The sequence below is a fragment of the Ochotona curzoniae genome, unplaced genomic scaffold (assembly GCF_017591425.1).
Source record: "Ochotona curzoniae isolate NIBS_2020 unplaced genomic scaffold, NIBS_Ocur_1.0 scaffold_4505, whole genome shotgun sequence".
In the NCBI taxonomy this organism is placed as follows: Eukaryota; Metazoa; Chordata; class Mammalia; order Lagomorpha; family Ochotonidae; genus Ochotona; species Ochotona curzoniae.
Genome location: NW_024467118.1, coordinates 31,870,504 through 31,886,654, shown reverse-complemented (window position 1 = coordinate 31,886,654; position 16,151 = coordinate 31,870,504). Strand labels below are relative to the sequence as shown.

General features: G+C 42.4%; 1 protein-coding gene and 1 pseudogene across 2 annotated transcripts in view; one reads left to right on the top strand and one right to left on the bottom strand.

Moving 5' to 3' along the window:
- KIF13B (kinesin family member 13B) overlaps positions 1-16,151 on the bottom strand; it is a 174,799-nt gene that overhangs the window by 83,566 nt on the left and 75,082 nt on the right. For both annotated transcript variants that reach the window (XM_040966250.1, XM_040966251.1), the window contains exons 11-13: positions 8,367-8,579; positions 6,954-7,064; positions 3,145-3,279 (exon numbers count right to left, since the gene is read on the bottom strand). In XM_040966250.1, coding sequence (XP_040822184.1) covers positions 3,145-3,279; positions 6,954-7,064; positions 8,367-8,579 — 459 coding nt within the window. The remainder of the gene's footprint in view (positions 1-3,144; positions 3,280-6,953; positions 7,065-8,366; positions 8,580-16,151) is intronic.
- On the top strand, positions 6,565-6,649 carry LOC121146932 (annotated as a pseudogene).

Sequence of the window (16,151 nt, the reverse complement as noted above, 5' to 3'; positions counted from 1 at the left end):
CTCTTTACGGAGTAGATGACTATAATGCCTACGGATGCCAGTATAAAATAAACTAGGAAGAGCAAATGGAAAATTCTACTCTAAATTCTAAAAGAACCACAAAACTTGGACTCAGAAAGAATTTCAGAGAAGTCTAAATGCAGTGCCTTCCTCGACAGATGGGCAGCTCAACTCACCCAAAGGTCCGAAGTCATCTGCCCAGCATTTAAACCGACCCGAGCATGTGAGAGCAGTGACATTTTTAAAAGCATGGCCCCCAGATTCCTCCGCCCTGCACCATGGTATCACTTCACTGAAGAGAAAGCTGTTCTGGGACAGAAAGCACACTTGTGAATGTGCTTCGTCATGAACACATTCCTGCCATGGGCGAGCGCGGGCACCCAAGGAACAAGGCTGCCTCAAACCCAAACAGGCCTGACCACAAAGTCGGGAACAGAACCCAAACACCTCCACACCAGAAACACTTTCACTCTTCTCCAGAACGCTGTGAACAGTCTCTTTTGTTCAACTTTTTAGTGAAGGAACAGCTATGAATCAAGGTTTTTCCTGAGGAGTTGGGTGCAAGAGGGAGGATTATGTATTCCAATTTGAACTATATCACACCCCCAAAGAACTCCCAGTTCTTAGAAACTGAAGTCAAATTCTCACAGTGCATCTCTCTCCAAGTATGACTAGCCATGGCTGAGACTGCAGCTCCTCCTGCTACCAACATTGTTTGCAAACAAAATGAAGCCACAGTACATCATTTTTAACAGACAAGCCTAGCATGCATATAAGTACCACATCCAGAGGTGGACAACATCTGGCCCTCAGGGCATATAAGGTCCACAAAACTACATGGTTTGGTCCTGCCAGGGTGACCTCAGGTGGTACTCAAAATTCAATTCATCTGTAGTAGACTGATTTTTTCCGCTGATAATTTTATATGGCAAATGACATTATAAATATCCAATGACCCTTGGCAGAAAAGTCTCCACAGCCTCACACTAGAATGTTGGGCCCGGCACGATAGCATGGTAGTTAAAAATCCTCGCCTTGCACGGCCAGGATCCTATATGGGCCCCACTTCCCTTCCAGCTCCCTGCTTGTGACCTAGGAAAGCAGTAGAGGATGGCCCAAAGCCTTGGGACCCTGCACCCGCACAGGAAACCTGGAAGAGCTCCTGGCTTGTGCCTTAGGACTGGCTCAGCTCCAGCCATTGCGGCCGCTTGGGGAGTGAACCATCGGACGGAAGATCTTCCTCTCTGTCTCTCCTCCTCTTTGTATATCCGCCTTTCCATTAAAAATAAACAAATCTATAAAAAAAAAAAAGTAGAATGTTGAATATTTTGTATATGTATGTGTTCTTGTGTATAAAGTGCCCGTATTTATCCAATACTACAGGAACCTCACAAGGTGGTCAGAAAGTACTTCCATTCATTTGCAAAGTAAGAATCTGCAGCCAAGAGAAGACTGGACTAGAAATGGGGGATACCTCCCTCCCACTCAACAACAACCGAAATGTGTATACATTACAGAATGTATCAGACTCAGTGTAACTCATAAGGGAACAGAGCCTAGACTGATCGTGGTGCTGTGGTAGCCTAGTGGCTAAGGTCCTTACCTTATATGCGCCACGATCCCATATGGGCACCAGTTCATATTCTGGCTGCTCCACTTCCCATCCAGCTCCCTGACTGTGGCCTGGAAAAGCAGTAGAAGATGGTCCAAAGCCTTGGGACCCTGTACCCACATGGGAGACCAGGAAGAAGGACCTGGCTTCAGATCAGCTCAGCTGCAGCTGATGTGCCCACTTGGGGAGTGAATCAGTAGTTGGAAGATCTGTCTCTGCTTTTCTCTGTAAATCTGACTTTCCAGTAAAAATAAATACATCTTTTAAAAAATGTGCAAGATTTCTAACAAAGCAGTCTCATCAAAATTACGCAAATGAGAAAAAAACTGAAAAACTACAGAATGAGTTAGACTTCTTTAGTATTTTTCAGAAATTAAATCCTGCCATTTCCCTAATCTTCTCTATTATTAGTTTGTAAGAGATGAAACTCATTAGAGCTTTATCTCTCTGGTCACATTAGGGGAAAGAAACTGCACCTTTTTTTTAAAGATATATTTATTTTTTATTGGAAAGGTAGATATACAGAGGAGGAGAAATAGAGAGGAAGATCTTCTGTCCGATGGTTCACTCCCCAAGCAGCCGCAATGGGCTGGAGCTGAGCCAATCCAAAGCCAGAAGCCAGAAGCCAGGAGCTCTTCCGGGTCTCCCACATGGATGCAGGGTCCCAAGGCTTGGGGCCATCCTCGACTGCTTTCCCAGGCCACGAGCAGGGGGCTGGATGGGAAGTGGAGCTGCCAGGACCAGAACTGGCACCCATACGGGATCCTGGCACATTCAAGGCAAGGACTTTAACCACTATGCTATCACATCGGGCCCAAGAAACTGCATCTTAATGCATCTCCATTCCCTGCTGGAGCTGCACCAAGGTTACTTGGGCTCTGGTTTGACCATGGCAGTGCTGGCGTGCTCCTCCTTGGTGCTGGTATGTTTCAGGTTCATGCTCATTCTAACACTGTTACCCATCTTTCCATTATGTTTCAAGATTTGAAGATTTGAACGTGCACAAATATCTCTCTCCTGTTCCACACTCTGACCCTCTCAGTCTGTAAGTGGCTTACCCTCCCCTTTATTCCTAAGAGTTACTGAAAACAAATATCATACCAATTAGTCGTAACAACTCTAATTTTATGATTTCCTTTTGAATTAAATAGCCCACGGAAAGATGGGCTTCACATAAACCACAAAAGCTTTCATTTACTAACACAACCATTTGGTCCTAAAAGTCATCCTCTATGCTGCCAAGGTACTTCCTTATTTTCCTGGCACCAATCACATTAAATGATAGATGGGCTATTTCATTTGTTATAGATTATTGTCAGAATATTATTTTCATATTGAGTTGAACATCAAAGACTAAAACAGAAAACTGACTGGAGGAACCAAAGGTTGTCCTACACATCAGGTATCTAAATAAAAACAATCTGCAGTCTCTCTTCTTTTTCACTTCTCATGGTCCCCCAAGTTTAAAACAGCACCAACAGATATTACTCTATTTTGTAGCAGCAAAGTATATACAAAGCACAGGACCACACCTTTAGATAGTAGACCAGAAGTTCGTTCAGAGCAGGGTCGGCATTTAGGTTAACAAGGAAACATTTGTCATCCCCAACTTTGATTCCTGAAGACTGCAGGGATATGCCAAGACTCTCCAGCTGTTTCTGTCGTTCCTGCATGTGTCAAAGAAATAAAAATTCCACAGCAACTGAGGCAGCAGGATATAACAGATCTCATAACAGCACATAGCAACTCAGTACATTTATAATTCATATAACACTATCTTCTGATGTGACATTATATAGTATTGCATTTTTCTCATCTTTCCAAACTACATAAAATCCATTTATTATTGTTTAATTTTAGAAATACGGTTCATTAGGAATAGCAATTAAGTATACAACTAAGTTCTCAGGTTCCCTTCTTAAAACATTTCTAACATCCTGAGCTCATCTGGCAATGAATCTATTTCCTTGTATTAAATCCACACCCATGAGCACGTACCTGTGTTTTACTCAGCCCTAACCCTCCCCAAGAGCCAGGCTCTGGCCCAGGCCAGAACAAAGGCCCAAATCCCTCAGCACAGATCTCATGGTCCTTTGTCCCAGCCCATTGGCTCTCCATTCTCATCTTTTCTGTCACTCCGATTTAAAAAATTAAATCCTTAAAAAAAAAAAAAAAAAAAAAAAAAAAGCTTTTTCATAAAAAGATACACAATTTCCATGTATCAGTTAAAGAATTAAAATCAACAGATAAAAGCCTGCACAGGGCCCGGCGCGGTGGCGCAAGTGGTTAAAGGTCCTCGCCTTGCACGCCCGGGATCCCATATGGGCGCCGGTTCTAATCCCGGCAGCCCTGCTTCCCTTCCAGCTCCCTGCCTGTGGCCTGGGAAAGCAGTCGAGGACGGCCCAAAGCTTTGGGACCCTGCACCCATGTGGGAGACCCGGAAGAGGCTCCTGGCTTCGGATCGGCATAGTATCAGCCCGTTGTGCTCACTTGGGGAGTGAATCATCGGACGGAAGATCTTCCTCTCTGTCTCTCCTCTCTGAATATCCGCCTTTCCAATGAAAAAATAATAAAAAAAAATAAATCTTTAAAAAAAAAAAAAGCCTGCACATACACTCAAGCTCTATGTGTGCCTGTCTAGTTCTAAATCACATGATACAGGAACGTATACAAGAATGTACAAGGACACACACTGATTTCACAACTGGACACCTCAGGATTAAGGCAGAATTATGGCAGGATAAGATCTTTGACTATGGATAAACACCAAGTACTGAGAAATTACAGTCACCCAGGACCTTTGATTACGGGGTAAAAAACTAAGTCCTCAGTGAAGGCCACACAGTCATGCTGCAACATAATTAAAATAAAGCATCAGAATTTCACTATTCCTTTCCATTCTTTTAAGTCTCATCTTTTTATTCATGTATTTGAAGAGAGTGCAGGAGACACACAGAAGACAGGTCCCCAGTCTGGTGGCTCACTTGACAGACGCCCCTAACTCAGTGCTTCAAATCAACCCTGCTCTCCTGTGCTGGGGTAGCAGAACCTCAGGCTCTGCACAGGCAGGCAGCTGGGCCGGGGAGCCAGAGGTGGAGCTAAAGCCAGGCACTTAGTAAACCATGTGAGCCTCTTGCCTAGCGCTTCAGTCTTAAGGCCAAACGCCTGCCCAGAATTCTCTTACGTCTATGCACATCATCTTCATTTCTTTGATCAATCAACAGATCCCACCCAGAAGAATGCTACCACAAAATCAGAGAGGGATATTTTGGCCCCTGGTCTCTGAATCAAATGCCTGTTCTAACAAAAAGAAACTACAGATTTCTTCTTGGACAGTTCAACATTAATATCAGGCTGCGTTCTCAGGACTTAGTGCCAGGAGGAGATTGCCCTTGATAACGAACCATGTACATAAAATAAGGAAAAGAGTTCCACTATATATTTTTCAAAATTTGCTCAGTAAACTACTGTTTTACTCTACTTTCCTGTACATTTTTCTATTGCTTCAGATTATACAGTGGCAAAAACACAAAACCAGGTACAGTGATGGAAAATTGTCCATTAAGATATTTCCCATCAAAATTTTAAAGTTTTTAATCCTCTCAAAATTTACAAATGTGAAAAAAATTACAAATGTGCACAACATTTAGGAAACGGCTCACAAAAGGTACTTTATAATACAATTATGTACAGATAGCATGAAATATTGCTTCTGATATCAGGGGCTGGGCTAACTTTATAACATGTGAGGTAGAAAGTATTTCAGCCTTTTGTGGACCATATGGTCTGTGTCAGGACCATTCAGCTCTATTGGCTGAGCCACAGAGAACACAACAAACAACTGAGCTTAGCAGTGTTCCAAAAGAACTTCACGAGCATGAGGGCCAGACCAGTTGTCTGCCAACCCCTAATAATCTCAAGGTTTGATTTCAGTGAAGTGAGCACTTTTTTTTTTAGGATTTATTTTACTTCATTTGCAAGGCAAAGTTACAGTGACAGCAAGATAAAAGCCAATCCTGACTGGGAAGAGGCAGACTACTAACAGACCAAACTTCCTCAACAGAAGAGGGGAAAAGGCCCAGGGGCACTAACACCAGCCACATGGTTTGGCAAAACTGGTGTTGCAGAAGGTGTCGGATAAGGCAAGGCCATGTACTTGAAAGAGACACCTGGGAGCAAGGAGCATAGCAGCCAAAAGGGCTCAGACAGTACAGTTCATAGTTCCACACCAGACATTACTTTTGAAAAACAGAAAGTGAGAAAGAGACTGTACACTCGTGTTTGCTTCTGCACAGCCAGGGGAATGTTTTAAGATAAGCTCACGCAGAGATGTAAGTAAGAGATTAGTCAAATGTTGATCTTTTTAATTTACTTTTTTTTTAATTGGAAAGTCAGATATACAGAGAGGAGGAAGGACAGAGAGGAAGACCTTGTATTGGATGATTCACTCCTCAAGTGGCTGCAACAGCAAGAGCTGAGAGCTAAGCTGGAGCCAGGAGCCTCCTTCAGGTCTCCTGGGCAGTGACAGTCCCTATCTTGTGAGACTGAGAAAATCGCAGAGACAGCCCAGGTAAGAGGGCTGGCATAGGCCCAATACCCAAGGGTAGCCAATAAATGCTGACTCCGTGAGTTTCTACATACAGGTGGGTAACTTCTACTGAGAGCCAATGAGTAGAAATGGAGGAAGATTTCAAGTAAATAGCTAGCAGTAGGTTGTCAAAACAGAGGTTGGACAATCATGTAGCAGGAAAGCCATGAAGTTAGGTTTTTATTAAGAAGTTTTAACCTTTTTTTTAGCATTTTTCCCCAATGCTAAAATTGACTAGTTCTTCCTAGACCAATGCCAACATTTCCACCTTAAGATTTCACAACTCTTTATTAAGTTTTCTTACAAAAGGATAAACACCTCAGGCTTGGGCATTCTATATTACTTTTACTGAGTTCCCACATGGATTGCTTCTTGGCCTTTTGGCTAAGATCAAGTGTAGTATCTGAGTTCTCACATGGAAGCAAGAAGCATATAATCTAGTATCTATTACTACTGATGCTGTAATCCCAGCAAGTTCCTTAGGTCTATAAATCATTTAATGAGGGGATCAGAGTCTCAGACTACAAAGCAATTATTTCATTTAAAAACAAATACTTTTGAAATTGGCAACACTAACAAGTTAATTATTTCTTACCTAATAATCTCTTGTAATTATACCACTTTATCCTTAAAATTAGTTTGGTAAATTACAGACAGTCTTAGATCTAGATTCCTTTTACGGCTTGTCACACTTGTCAGAAACACCAGCTGAGTCCCAGTGTGCAAACCACCACAGAATCAGGAAACACAAACCTGCGCAATCTCCTCAGTCTTCCTTAATTTCTCCTCCCAGGTCACGGTCATTTCCTGGATTAGCTTCTCAGATTCTTCCAGCCGGTCTTTGAGTTCCGGAGATTTCATTGCCTACAAGCAAAATGTTAACTTCATAAACCACGTGGACAAAGCCCTGCAAACAGTTCTCCAACTCAGCGAGGACCTGAGTGACCATCTGCCTCCTCTCAGCTGCAGAGCTTACTGAAGTCGCTATCTACTCAAAATAAGGGCCAACCCTGAGGCCAGGCACCCAGCTGCTGGGAAGAGCACCATTGCACCTAACTATCCAAGGTACATTCAGAAGCAAGGATATTTCTTCCTTTTCTTCCAACCTACTGTGAAGATTTCATTCCATTTTTTTTTTCACTTCTAATAGATAAGGTATCCAGCCTCATACACATGAGTCTTCCTGGATGACTTGGGAATGGATTCAAGGATATACAGACCAATGAATATGTACATGTTGCAAACTGCATGGTGCTATTAATACTAAGGAGATAGGAGCAAGTTTCCTAAGACCCCTGAACCATACAATTCTGAAAATGGGATAAACTTCATCAGGCAATGGCATGCTTAAGATAACTTTCCTAACTGTATTTTACTGATTTAATCCCCCCAAAAATGGTTATTTGGAAGAAGAGGGCAGTCCCAGCAAAGTCCCTCAAGTGTAAGAAAACTGTGGAATAGACGTGCTCATAACAGCTCAATCTACATTTCAAGAGGAGTTTCAATGTAGGTTGGAATCTTGCAGGTTCTCAAATTTAGTAATGGACCAAAGATACCATCCTTTGCAGAATACACAGAGGACTGACAAAACAGAGGCCAATAAATAGATGGGTACTTGAGCTAGGGTTTATTTTTTTGTTGTTGTTTATTCGTTTTTGGTACAAATACGATTAACCCACAACAAGGACAGGCTGGACTTCTAACATGTGGAAGATCACCTCAAAATTTCTGTTCTAAACCCTATCAGTTATTCATGAGAAAATCTTTAAGAAATCTACTGAATTCTTCTTCCAATCATGTCCACTCATGTTTTGGCATGAAAACTGAATGATATACACTTTGTTCCTACTCTCTCTCCTCTTCTTCATTTATTATACCTCTTCTTGCTTGTCTGCTCCCTGGCTACAAATGAAGAAAAGCATTTCTCAATTCTCTTTGTATTCTTATTTGAACCTTTTAACACCTACAAAAACTCTGAATTTCAAATTTGACAATCTTCTGTTTCTTCCCACTTTAGATGTCTTGTGCTGTGGGAAACGTACACCTTGTAAGCCAAGTTGCTCCCCCATCCAACCCCCGCACCTGGAGCCCAGGGAAGATGATCTGAGCTCTAAGGTGGCAAGGTTTTCGCAGATGCACAGGACCCTGCTTGGCTGTGCCTCTTACCTCCGCCTTCGTGAGCTGCTCTCGGAGTTTCTCCACTTCTTCCCGGAGATCCCGGATAATTCGTGCGTTGGGATCCTCATTCACCACAGCATGGTTCACGATGTGCTTGGCACGATCTGCGTACCGCAGGGTGGAGAGGGTTTCATCATAGTTATCAGCTGCCGGACTCACAGTCGCCACCATTGCTGTCTTGCTATTACCACCAAGACTGTCCTGCAGGAGGAGAAAAAACAATGAAGTTGTATTTTAAAGCAAGACATCATATGAGAAACCTGAAGTCAGAAATGGTGAGATCAATTCCCAACATCAAACACATACTTAACGACAACAACAACAAAAGGGGTCTAAAATGCAAGTTGAAATAAGGACTCAAATCCTATGATGTTTGCTCTCTAACCAGGCTCGTTCCTCAAAAACAGAAGAGCTTTGTTTTTTTAAAGTAAAGACAGGGAAGGAAAATACATCTATTTCAGTTTAACAAAAATTAATTCTAAGTCAATTTGTCCTTTTTTACAGCCAACATAAAACCTTCCGTGAACAAAGTAGTCAAAACAAAATAAAAAAAGATGCCTTAAACGTCTCCAAAATCTTCCTTAGAGGGACTGAACAACCGTGATGTGAGCTGACATGTGACAATGGAATCATTACCTACAACCTCCTCCATGTGCTGGGACATACCTGGGACTCTCTGGCAAGGCTAAATAGTGACTACAAGCTATCAAGTACCAACTAGAATTTCCAAAACAAAAAATTATAGCTTGCACAACAGACTCCATAGGTCAAACAAGACTATTCCACTGAAACCAAAAGGCACTGTGAAACAGCCTTCAGAACCATCTTCTAACAAAGAACTCCTTTCACTTGAGAACATTAAAACCACAAGATGTGAGTCAGAATCACAAAACTAGATCTGGGACATCAGGTCTACACCACTGTGACTGACCATACTAACAAGGCTGACTGGAACCCACTTGTGGCCGACGGCTCCATAGCTGGTACTCATCCCCAGTCTGGAAAGCGGACATGACTTTCTGAGCAGCATCTGATGAACAGCAGAGGCAATGGTGTGTCACGCGTGAGATCAGCAGAACAAGGCAGTCCTGCCTTGGGCACTTTCTCCTGCACTGCGGGGAACCAGCTGCCATGTGCACAGATAGTCCCAGGAACAGAGCCCAGGGAGGGAGTGTGGAAGCAGACCTATAAGGTATACCAGCAACCATGGAAATGAGCAGAACTCCCCATCCCACCATGTAGCTGAGATGACACATGTAGCTGAGAAAGACCTCAGCCAAAGCCACTTACTTAAGGCCAATTGCTGCTTCCAACTATTAAGTTTGGAGGGTAATTTTTTCTACAAAGCAACAGATAAACTACATACTATTAAACCACGTGAAATAGAATTAACCAGAAGAGATTCAGTATCACCTTGAATAATCTCTAGACTAGACAGAATATTCCAAAAGGCTTTCTTTAGCTCATAAGAAAACTATTGTGGACAGCAATGAACTACAGAAAATTATTACTGCTGCAGAAAAAAATTTTCCGATTTCAATATATTCAAAATTTATAGCACTCTACGATTTATGCAATCTTTGCACATATACTTAGTTCTCAGCCATCTGTGAAGCTGATTACTAGCACCCCTATTTCACTGATGAGAAAACAGATTTATTCTGACAGAGGAGGTTAAACATCTTGCCTAAAAATCCAGAACTTAAAAACTGTGAAAAATATTTTACGCAAGCAGGATTTGGCCCTCAAATCCAAAAGATTTCCCAACATGTACTTGGTAGCACACAGGAGCAAAATGCTTGAAGATTAGGCAGACTTGACCCCTTGCCAAATTATTTCATCTCAGTATCAGGAACGAAGTAATTCCTGAAGTACTGGCAACAAATCAACAAAATCAGACAAGATGTCTGCTTTCTTATGCAATACTGAATGTTTGTTTTGCCATAACAGTTACATGGTTGGGCAAAATGTACTTTAATGCACCAAAAGTCAGGAAATACAACTAACTTGGGATTTAAAATCAGTGACTGCTTGCTTCACTCTTAACTTAAACTCATCCCAAACTGGTGGTGCCCCAGTTCTGGTAACTTCCAAAAAATATCACACGGACCCTTTTAAGCATGTTAATGGGATTCAAATGTAATACAGAGATGACAGCAATTCAGTCCCACACTGCAACTCAGCTTGCTGGCAGCATCATGCTGCCCTTTCAGAACTACTGTTAGCCCACATGTCAGCAAACACTACTGGGCAAAGAGGATTTGCAACAATAGTCACCCAAGGAGAAGAGCACATAGTGGTTGTGCCTCAGTTTATGCAGAGAAAAAGAAACCTGGCAAACAACAAATGCTTGACATTCCTAAAGGCCTTATCTGGGAGCAACAATACGCTTATATGAAAGTGGCCTCCTGCCATTAGTGAAAAGAAAATAGCAACAAAAGAACTGGCACTCACTCAAGGAGAAAGTATAAAAAGATTCTTGTTGACTCTTTAATCGGGCAAATTAGATGAGCTTTGTTTCAAATGCAGCAACTGTAATATTAAGTGAACATAGGAAAAAAAATTGTTTTCATTTTCTTCAACTAGGTTCTTGATTTTCATTCTTCAGTTATACGTTAGTCATTTAATAGCATGTTATTTCACTCCTTGGTGTTGTTAATTTCTTTTTTCTCCCGAATGTTGATTTTGTTTTGTGGCTCTTCATTGAAGGGGATGTATAGTAGCTGTGTAATGGAGACTGTCATATCTAGTAACATGTCATTTTACTTCATGGCATTGTAAATTTCTGTTTTTCTTTCTATTGTTGATTTTGTATCATGACTTTTCATTTAAGGAAAAGTACAGTAGCTGTGAAATGGAGACTAACATCCAGATGTAAGGATGCAGTGTAGTATGCATTTCTGCTTCCAAAGATGGACTTACAATGAAACTGTTTACTATATCTTGACGATAGGATTCTGGACTCTCTGCCATTGTCCATACCTTCAATGATGGACATATAAGTGAGTATAAAGAACTATATGTTAGTAATGATATAGAGGAACTGGGGGGGGGGGGGGGGAGATTGGGGAGGTGATAAGGGAATATGGAACTGTATCATAAAATGATAATAATAAAATGTAAAAAGAAAAAAAAGAAACTTGTTTTCAGAAATCAGAATTTTCTTTAAAGTTGAAAGAACTCTTTCAAGTCATCCAATCAAATTATTTCATTTTACAGACAAGAACCTGACAGCCAGGAATGCTGGCAGACTGGCTGAGAGCACAGCTGGAATGACCCATTTACTCAGCTCATCATCGAGCTTACCAGGGGACACACGAGTGAAAACACACCTTAAGAACTAAAGTGGGGATAAATATAGTGCGGTGTGGGAAAACAAAGGACATTCTTTAAGGCTGGGATGGGGTGGGTGGGTGCTTCCAGAGAGTGATGTCTGAGACTCAAAATGTATAAGTACTTCTCAGGTAAAAGGAAGCAGGGAAAAGGCAGGAGGGGTGGGAGAAAATGCCCCAAAGGGAATAAGAATAGTTCGGAAGTGAGACAGCACTCATCACTTAGCTGCAATGCATAACTCCTCACTCTTACCAGGTTAACAGTGTTATTGTAGCAAGCAGTTAGTACTGTTGTCCTAACTGTAGAAGACAGACTGGGATGAGAAGCCTGAGACCAACTCTGGCTGCCAGATGACAGGTGGGGGCAGCTGTCATGTGGGAAGCAGCAGTAAGAATGAAAAAGGACAGTGCAGTTCAAAGACAATCTAAGCACTCTTTCATTCCAGGAAGTTGCATGGCATTCAGCAGCCCTCTTACAAAGGCTGCAAGCATCATAGACAGCCATGTGGTCACAGCAGACAGCACACCTGCATCCTCCATGGAAGTCCCTGCCTCTGGCTGTTGACCCTAGCTTCCTGTGATGCAGACCTTGGGAAGGAGCACAGGCGATGGCTCAAGTCACTGGCTTCTTGCCATCCACATGGGAGACTGGGATTGAACTTTCAGCTTGATGCTGAACTAGCCAAAGCTTTCGTGTAAGCTCTGGAATACATTTTCCAAAAAGCATCTCTATTTACGCTCTTGCTGCTAACATCAAACATGACACAAGGAGCATCAGAGAAGGCTTTAAGGAAAAGCCACAAACTTGGGCAAACATTTAATTTTTTTTAAAGATTTATTTTTATTATTTTTTTATTGGAAAGGCAGATGTACAGAGAGGAGAGACAGAGAGGAAGATCTTCCGTCCAATGATTCACTCCCCAAGTGAGCGCAACGGGCCGATACTATGCCAATCTGAAGCCAGGAGCCTCTTCCGGGTCTCCCACGCGGGTGCAGGTTCCCAAGGCTTTGGGCCATCCTCAACTGCTTTCCCAGGCCACAGGCAGGGAGCTGGAAGGGAAGCGGGGCTGCCGGGATTAGAACCGGCGCCCATATGGGATCCCGGGCGTGCAAGGCGAGGACCTTTAACCACTTGCGCCACCGCGCTGGGCCCAACATTTAATTTTTTAAATGAAAAGATGAGGAAGTTGAAAGCATAAGTAATGTAAACAAAAGATGAAGTAAGCTTCTTTAAACAAAAAAGTTTCGGCAACTGAAACAGAGGCTCAACAAGCTAGCCCTCCACCCTACCAGCATGCTACCAGCAGCCCATATGGGCACTTGATTGTGTCCCGGTTGCTCCACTTCCAATCCGGCTCTTTGCATATGGCCTGAGAAAGCAATGGAGGACAGCCCAAGTCCTTAGAACCCTGCACCCACGTGGGGAGCCAGGAAGATGCTATGGGCTCCCAACTTTGGATTAGCTCAGCTCTGTCTGTTGCGGTCATTTGTAAAATGAACCAGCAGATAGAAAGCCTGTCTCTCCCTCTATAAGATCTGCCTTTCAAATAGAAATAAGTAAATCTTTTTAAAAAATAAATAAATCTTTTAAAAAATAAAAGTTTTGAGTTTACAACTATTCATCCAGCTCAAATATTTTATTTTTTTATTGTTACCACTATTTTCCATGATATGCTTTTGTAGGTATTTCTCTCTTTTCCCTCCCTACCCATTCTGCTCCCCACCATTTTCCCCCATATTACTACAATAACATAGTCCCTCAGCTACAGTCACAATTCCAACATTTTGCTATATAAGTGAATCATGACATTGTAGGTGTAGGCAATAGTAAAAAAAATCTAGTATCAAATTGTCAAGATATATTTAGCCATTTAATTGGGCATTAGAGAAACCCTTTTATTTGAGAGATGCATACTGCCCTGCTTCTTCATTTCCTGGTACTGTAACTTCCATAATATAGTTCATGTATGACAATGCGCGCGCGCGCACACACACACACACACACACACACACACACACACTTGTTCACCTGTACATCTATTCTGATTTTGCATGAAGGCTGCTTTATATCAGAGAACATACCTTATTTGAGCATTTTTTCAGATGTCTATTAGCCATTTGAATTTGCTCTTGGAAAACGCCTGTTCATTTCCTTCGCCCAGTTTTTCACATGGTTGTCTGTTTTGCTGTCATTGAGTTTCTGAAGCTCTTTTTAAATCCTGGATATTAGTGCCCTATCTATTGTACAGTATGCAAAGATTTTCTCCCTTTCTCTTGGTTGCCTCTTAGCTCTGTTGCTCATATCCTTCGCTGTACAGAAGCTCTTAGTTTGATGTAGTCCCATTTGTTTATTTTGGCTTTGATCACCTGTGCTTTTAGTAACTTTTTTAAAAGAAGTCTTTACCTAAACCTCTATCTTCTAAAATGCTTCCTACGTATTCCTGTAACCATTTGATGGTTTCTGGGTGCAGATTTAGGTCCTTGATCTACTTAGAGTTGATTCTTATATAACGTGTTTCCCACTTCTCTACATGTAGATATCCAACTGTCCCAACAACAACAAATATCCTATGTTTTCTTGTTATTTTCTCTCAAGGATTGGAAAAGTGAACCTGCTGAAAGAAAGTGATCTTCCACAAGCAGAGAATGGGCCAGGAAAGAACAGCCGAGCAGTGAGGGAAGGCCTGGCTTCCAGTCCTGATCCAGTCTTGATTCTTTCATCAGTCCTGTCTCCTTCTGACCTGACACAAGGCAATGCCACTAACCTTCTGAGAAGGAAGCAAGGGGATGGAGGTGGCCCTGGCTGCTCCTGATGCGGGTTCCAGTGCCCGGGCCCTGTTATCCACGTCCATCACATTAACAGCAGTTATTTCCTACTGTTTGAGGTACATCAAAGCAGCAATACCAAACAACAAGGACACCGAAAAGTCGTTCTGTCAAATCGGGCATATCAGAAGAGTTCCACGTTTCTGCAGAAGACGCAAGGATTTCACCCAACTTTCTTCTCCAGAAAAGCAAGCGATATTTCTAAGGTTCATCACAGACATATTGCTCGGCAGCAGAATGTTTTGCAACAACCTCTTACAATAGCATTTTAATTATCAAAATGTGTTTATCCTTTTGCTTCAAATGTCTAAGTTTATTGCATTTTGGTCAAAGCTTTTAATCTAGCACATTTTCCACTGTGGCAAATCTATCCAATTTTTAAATTTCATTTAGGCAGAATTCAGTGACACTGATGGAAAGAATGTTTTCACTTGACAAAGTTTATTCCAATGGTGAGGAGTTGGTTCAAAAAGTGGAGTTATTAGGAAATCTTTCAGAGGGTTCAGAAATCAGTACAAAATCCTGCTTCCCTTTGCAACGGCTGCCTCTAAACTTGCCATGAGCAGAGTCAGCAACTGCTACCCTGCTTGAGCTAGGGGGTCTGTATTTGGTTTATACTTCAACCCTTACCACCGAGACAAATAATCTACACGATTTTACTAGATTTATTTATTTGAAAGTCTGAGTTACACAGGGCAAAGGAGAGACAGGGAGAGGCATCTTCCATCCACGAGTCCACTCCCTAGATGGCCCCAACGGTTGAGAACAGACCATGCCACAGCCAGGAGCTTCATCAAGATCTCCTACATGGCTAGCAGGGGTCCAGGAATTTGAGCCATCCGCTGCTGCCTTCCCAGGGGGCTGAATCAGAAGTGGAGCAGCCAGGACATGAACCTGCACCCATATGGAATGCCAGTGCTACCAGCAGAGGATTGGCCTGTGACCACAGTGCCAGCTCCTGATAAATTGTCAATCAATGAGAAAATGATTGTTCACAAACTAAACAAAGCACATAAAATAATTTCCCCATTTTTTCAAGTCCGACACTTGTTAATCCGTCACTAGAATCTATATCCCCTATCCTGCAGCCTGTCACCCACTCAGCATACCCCTCCTTCATAGATAGAGGCACACGGAAGGCCACCACAGGTTTCTATTTCATCAGATTGATTGCAGGCCAGTACTATGCTGTCCCTGAGTGTATTTTCCTTCCTAGATTCTAAATCAGAGGGTAAGAAGCCCCTCACACTCATCTCCATTGCTCTCATTTATATTGAATCCGTATGTGTGCTCTGCTCTGAATCCTTTAACAAAAACCCTGAAGAAGCTGAGGCAGCTTGAACCACAGCTTGGCATGCCTGTGTCCCATCTCAGAGTGTCTGATTCAAGTTCCACTACTCTGCTTCCCATCTAGTTACCTACTACTGCACTGGCGAGGCCTCAGATGCTGATCAGTCACTCACACAAGAGACCCAGATGGAGTCCTGGCTCCTGGCTGTGATCTATCCCTGCCCCACTGCTAGAGACACTCGGTAAGTGAACCAGGGCACGGAAGACATATCTGCCTCTCTCTCTCTCAATTTCTCTCCCTCTCTTTCAAATAAATAAATAAATC